The following is a 6,495-nucleotide window of genomic DNA, read 5'->3' as shown; positions in this document are numbered from 1 at the left end:
GTTTCTTAACAGTTATTCTTGCTGTTATAAAAATTATTTGTTTTGTTTTAAAATATATTTTTATTTTATTTCACTTACCACTGACAAGGTATTTGTGAAAAGCCCTCGGAATAACAACAACAACAACAAAATGTAATGTTGAAAAGTATATAAGATATAGTAAGTGTAATCCATAGGGACACATCTTCTGGAACAGAGCAGCAGCAATAATGAATGTCTGTGAGGTTGACCCAATCTTAGCACCTTGGTTATCTCTCAGTACTTGCAAATGGAGATGGGGATCATGGGCACTGCCTCTTCCTCCCCAGCCCTGCCCTGGTAAAGAAAAGGAAGGACTCTTGCTTCAAAATTACTGGAATTTTATTTGCCTCAGGCTTATGAATTGCAACCAAAGACATTGTGCAAAGAAAGCAAAGATAAGTACACTTTGAGGAAAGGTAACAAACCATAAATGGTAGCGCAAAAGAATCTGATGAAAAAAGCCATTCATTATACTATAATCGCAATATTTAACAGCATTTTAAATCCAACTTTTTATAATCAGGGGGAAAAAAGAGGAGGGGGGGAAAAGTAAAGTTTACAGTAGACATAAATTTCATGTATACAGTTCAAAAAGCATTTCTTTTTCAAGAGATTATGGAGCATAAACTGAAGCAACAAATGGTATAGGGTGGGCGAGAGACTAGCTACTGTACATTTAGAAGCTATTAAACAAAACTGCATATTATGTAGCACAATGTAAAACAGATACAGAACTAATAAAACTTGGAAAATTGCCTGATGAAAAATAAAATCACCAGTTGCTTTTAATGGCTCCTGGTTAGCAATGCTACAAAAGACTTTTTTTTTTTTAACGTTCTTGATGCCGGTTGAGAGCATCTAATCAAATATCGAACCCAGGAATTGTCAAATCATTAGTTAGCTAAATCCAACCCATAGAAATATACTATCCACCCATGTTTTTCCCATCAAAAGGGGTTTTTTGTTTTTCCTTTGAGGCCTTTTTGGTCACAGTATGTTACATTTTTTTTACACCACAAAATATGTTTGTCTGATACTAACCCTAAAGTTAATTTATAGATGATATAAATACAGAAGCACCCCGATGCCTATCTGACCAAGTGAATTCACTGGGTGTAAACCGAGAGAAGAAATTTTGTCTTTAAACTGTGTGGATCACTCGTCGTCACTTCCACTTACTTCCGACTGGTCCTAAATGTAAGAGGAACAGGGAAAAAGTTAGAATATTCTCAAAATAATAATGAGCAAAGGAATGGCAATAAAGAAACGAGGTGGAAATCTAAGTGGGCATGCAGGTTCTACTGAACTAAATGCATTTAACTCCTTATGACTACTTCAGAATAATTTTGTTGGGTCCTTACAACCATCTCAAGGCAGAGAGCTAGGGGAGCCACTGAAGGTTATATGTTGTCCATGCCACTAAGCCAGTGGTTAAACCAAATACAAACCTACGCTCACACAGGAATGTGAAGGAGATTATACCTGGCACTGTCATGAATTACAAAGTTACTGGATGGAGCTGATCTGCAAGAAGGAATCTTGTTTCTGTTAGTGATTCGAGGATTCAAGAAGCACCACAACTGCAGGATTCAGAGCAGGGGCTTCCATCTTTCAGAAAGCCTGTCTTGTAATGCAGGAGTTGGCTGAACATAAAATGGGATCTTTAGTGGAGCACCAAATATTCTTGGCTCCCATTCATTAACAGCAACAAGACAGTTTGATTTCCCTTCCCCTTATAAAACAGGATGCCAACACAGAATCAATTTTGGAGGAAAAGCTAAGAATAGTTTCAACTGCGACTTGGTGTGTTTTCAGTTCTAGAATTGAACGTAAATCCCAGGCTTGTGCTTGTATTTAATGGTAACCTGATTTCTTAATTACAAAATATGATATACTGTATATATGTTGCTGCACCTTGGAATAGATTAATTAATTTAGAAGATGCTTGACTCCAATTGTGAGCGTCATACACTAGTAAGCTGTAATCTAATAAAGCATAGTAAAAATATAACCTCCCGCTCACCTCTATTTCTTACACCAGTGAGTTCTTAATACTTAGCTTTTGTACTGACAGACTGAGATTAGAGAGCTATTTTATGTAAACTCAAGGCTTGGTCATACTCCATAGGATTTTTGAAAAAATACATTGAGATATAATCCCCTGGGTGATTTGCTGTCGGTTTGAGAACTACAATCTATTTTGGTGTTCAGGACAAGCTGCACATCACTTTTGATATTTTGTCCAAATATGCCATAAATGGATAGAAAGCAGACTGCAAACTTTACTGCTTACTTCTTTTTTAAAAATTTCGATACACCCCCCTAATATTAACATGCAAAGATTAGTATGTGTAAGACTGATTGCAGTGAAGAGTAAAGAAGAGAAAGGAAAAGAAAAAGTATCAGTGATTCAATAAGGCCATACTTACATTTTCATCTTGATCCTCATCAGTATCATCATCACTCACAACCGGTTTGGCTTTGACCCGAACCTGGCGTTTCTTGCCTTTCCCTTTATCTCGGTTTTTGTCCTCTTTCTTGTTTAGCTTAATTTTCACTTTCACAGATTTTGCTGAGAAAGCAGAAAAAATTGTTGAGAACTTGAATGCCAAAATTTATACTCTTAAAACAAACATGTATGTCCCACTCTGTAAGGGATTTCCTCACTATTCCTTTTTCTGACCCATAGATTTACAAAAACCACAGCTAAACCATAAAAATATATTACTTAGCTTGAAATAATCTGAATGGTAAAAATTCTCTTTTTATTGTTATTTTACTGGCCCAAATGGCACTTTCTCTAGTTAGGTCTTGAATGGCAAAGACGGTCAGTTTGCCAAAAAGACAGATTGCTTGTTCTTGCTTTTGAATGAAAGACTTACATTCAGATTCTGACTCGTCTTCCTCATCTTCGTCTTCCTCATTGCTGTCTTCCTCGCTTTCATCTTCTTTGGCAAGCTTCTGCCGTGCACTTTTGAAGACGGACTGAAGAACAATGGAGTCCTCATAGATCTGGAGCATGAAAGCAAATGTGTGTCAGAAATGCAAGCTGCGCTTCATCAAAAATCCACAGCATGGAAGGTTGTTTTCCATTCAAACCCACAGAGAGCATGGCCTCTTCTCTCTCTGAACAAGACATCATTCTTCTTACATGCATTTTATAAGAAATAGCAGTGTTAATTTTTTATGCACTAAATTAAGTGAGCTTCCATATTATAGTGCTTTTCACATTTCCAACCTATTTTTATGCCTAAATTATTTAATCGTGCAGTACTAATGCTATTAAAGTCTTCCATGGAAAGCTCTAATTAAGATTTAGATTATAGTCTAACTATATATTCAACATGAAATAGGCGCAGTCCTTGGGTGCTAATTATGGCAGAAAAATAAAATGGCTCTTATTTGCTGGTAACAGAATCTTTATGATATAAACTGTAAGTATCTAAAGTGCTCAGCCATAGTTGCTGTAAAAGGTTATAAAGTATTGCAGTATCCTAACTCCAGTTCCCCTCCCGAAAATTCTTTTGGCTTATCCAGCAAGACCCTGAATCACTATTTAAGATTTATATCTCTAATGATTTCAACCTAGTTAATGCCAATTGCTGGCTGGGGAATTCTGGGAATTAAAGTCCACAGATCTTAAAATTGCCAACATTGGACACCCCCTAATCTAGGTAATTATCTAGGTAAAAAAGGAAAAAAAATGATTTTTATGCACAGAACCTGTGAGGCTAGAGGGAACAAGTACTCGATCTTACAGTCAATTCCTGATCTCTCAAATTTTTCAAAGGATTTTAAAAAATATATATTTTACTTTATCAGCTCATATCACTAAATGACTTAAAGATCACCTTTGGAAAAAAAAAACCCTGAGTTCTGCATTAGATTACTTTTTTGTATAACTGTATTTGCAAAAGAAGGTTTGAACATTAATCTTCCTTCTCAAATGAACTGGTACTATTGCGATGATTAATATGACTACAATAGCTCAAAGCCATTTTATAAATATGAGGTCACTTAACTTGCATTTCAGATGATCACAGATAATAGGTGTAAACTATATGGTTAATTGCTTTTAAAAGTAGTTTGGGATTCTTATTACTTTTAGGCTTCCTTGTGCAATAAACATGCAAGCTATAGTACTAAGACTATAGAATATTCATTAGGAATGATATAGTGTCCCCACTGTCAATAGCATTGGACAATAGTCTTCTTTGAAGACTATAAGATTTATAAGATTTCTCTTTGGAATTCAGCATTATTCCTGAAGAATAGCAATGGCAGGTTGAGAACTGGCTATTCTAAATCTCCCTTTTGTAATACATGTTGGGTAGTTGCATATAAAACAGTGTTCCAGGGATTCTCAAACTGGTCACTTCAAGGGATAATTTGCTCTTTTCTGAACATAAATCTTCCAAAAGTGTTGATTGTGTTCCAGTGTTGGAGAACTCTTATAGTTCTCCAATCAGTCCAGGAAGTTGAGTTGCATCTTTAAACAAAACAAAACAAAACAAAAAAAAAATCCCCAAACTTTCCACTACAATTTAAAGAATTAAATGAACAAATCATTCCCTTTCACACTGTTTTTCAACTAAACAGAAGCAAGATATAAGATGCTTGATTCTGGGGAAGTCTACATCCTGCTCTAATTTTGCAGGATGAAAGCAGCATGCATATATGCAGTTCCCAGCCCTGCCAGCTTTAGACTCTCCCTTAACCTTCTTTATCCTCTAGGATTGTGTCCTCTTCCTGGCATCATGTGCTCAACTGATGATCTGCAATGCAACTTCACAAGGATTCTGAGGCCTTCTAAAAACCTTGCGAGAAAGCCCTGACCTTCATTCTCCAAATTGTACATGCTATTCTTGCGATGTTTCAGAAGACCTGTGGAAAGTTCCAGTGCCTTACAAGCCTTCCAGAGCATTGTGAGAATGGGGTGTGTTATTTGGACAACTGCAAAAACAGTCTTGGAAAGAAGACTCATAGTCAGCGGCTGCTTCTCATAGGGCCAGACTGGTCCTATCTTGTCAGCAGTAGGAGGAAGATGGCAAAGGTTAACTAGGCATGGCTGTGGCCTGTAAAACACAGGATGGCAAGGACTTTGTGTTGTGGCAGCTGGTTGTGGCAGGGGCCATGGAAGCCAGCTGAGACTGCTGAGGGCTGTTGCTGCCAATGAGGAGTGCCATTGTGCAGAGTGGCCAAAAGGGCAGAGATGGGAAGAGTTGAAGTATCCCTGCAGTTATAAGTGCAGATGAGTTGCCCAGCCTCCAACTTTGATTGGACACTACAATGGTTGTAATTTTGGGGACTGGGCATAAGTACCATTCATTCAGCACACTGTAACTTTGAACAGCTGCTGAATGAATGGCCGTTAAATGAGGACTACCTCTAAGTTAAAGCAGAAAAAAATAGATCTAAAATTATTTTATATGAAATTATTATGCACAATATAGACCTAAGGTAACATTTTTAGTGCCAGTATTTCCTACTCACATGCCCACTGAATAGCAGAGTGTGGCAATCCAGCACCCTTCAAGTGTACTGACTTCAGATCCCACTAAGAATTGGAAGTTGAAATTTCAAATTGAATGGCCCAGATTGGCGAAAGGAGCCAGATTGTATACTGTATTCAATGCAAACACATACATCAATGACCCTAGAATCAGAAATCATTTGACTCAGACCTGTGATCCTTCTAAATTGAAGGTCTGGGCATTGTGACACAACAACATGACATCCTTCTCCAAGTCACTGAGACTCCGATATTTATGATTACGAATTCTTTCCTAGAAAGAGTAGATTTTTAAAAAGAAAGGGCAGAGGAAAAGATTGAAAGGGGATAAATCACACATAAAATTAATAAATTAGCAACATAACTCAGAATAAAACAGATGCAGTTTTGTTCTAAATGATTTAAGTACTATACTCTGTCAACTAATTAAATAGCACGAACATAGCAGCCCTTATTCAGAAAAAGCCAAAACTCTCCACACATTGGATGAAGAACAGAGAATAACATTGAATGAAAAGAAGACTCACAAATGATACTTCAAGAAGCTATGTGTCCAATTCAGGTAAAAATTTATACATGCTGGAAAAATAAAAATACTAGAAACTTTAGTGGCACATACCCCATTGATGTACCTAAAGCTGCTATGTACTACAAGGAATTTAATAACCTTATAAAGAATATTTATGTTGTTACTGTTTACATATACATCACAATGTGAGAAAATACAACATTCAAATTCACTAAAACGAAATGTAGCTATAATGAAATCCATGGGTTAAATGCAATGTTTATTCCATCAGTAAAAGCAGTATCTGAGTTTTGTTGGTTATTTTCCATCTCGCACACTTCAGCAACGCAAATACTAGCTTCATTTCAATTGTTGAAGGCTCTCCAATTATAAATTTCAGGGGCCTCTCAGAAATGGGAGAAAGTGATAAACCATTGAAGATAACACCACTTCT

At 36.6% G+C, this 6,495-nt stretch overlaps 1 protein-coding gene across 9 annotated transcripts in view; it reads right to left on the bottom strand.

The window, feature by feature from the left end:
• Window positions 1-342: 342 nt before the first annotated feature.
• The window catches only part of SMARCA2 (SWI/SNF related BAF chromatin remodeling complex subunit ATPase 2), a 121,484-nt gene continuing 115,331 nt past the window's right edge, over window positions 343-6,495 (bottom strand). For all 9 annotated transcript variants that reach the window (XM_034410314.2, XM_087886182.1, XM_034410313.3 and 6 more), the window contains 4 exons: window positions 5,706-5,807; window positions 2,904-3,033; window positions 2,451-2,593; window positions 343-1,212 (listed from right to left, as the gene is read on the bottom strand). In XM_034410314.2, the coding sequence (XP_034266205.1) occupies window positions 1,177-1,212; window positions 2,451-2,593; window positions 2,904-3,033; window positions 5,706-5,807 (411 nt within the window). In that variant the 3' untranslated portion in view covers window positions 343-1,176. The remainder of the gene's footprint in view (window positions 1,213-2,450; window positions 2,594-2,903; window positions 3,034-5,705; window positions 5,808-6,495) is intronic.

Source organism: Pantherophis guttatus, chromosome 2 (assembly GCF_059756535.1).
Source record: "Pantherophis guttatus breed Tessera chromosome 2, ASM5975653v1, whole genome shotgun sequence".
In the NCBI taxonomy this organism is placed as follows: domain Eukaryota; kingdom Metazoa; phylum Chordata; class Lepidosauria; order Squamata; family Colubridae; genus Pantherophis; species Pantherophis guttatus.
The sequence above is the reverse complement of the archived record's forward strand: the minus strand, read 5'-3'. Positions and strand labels throughout refer to the sequence as shown.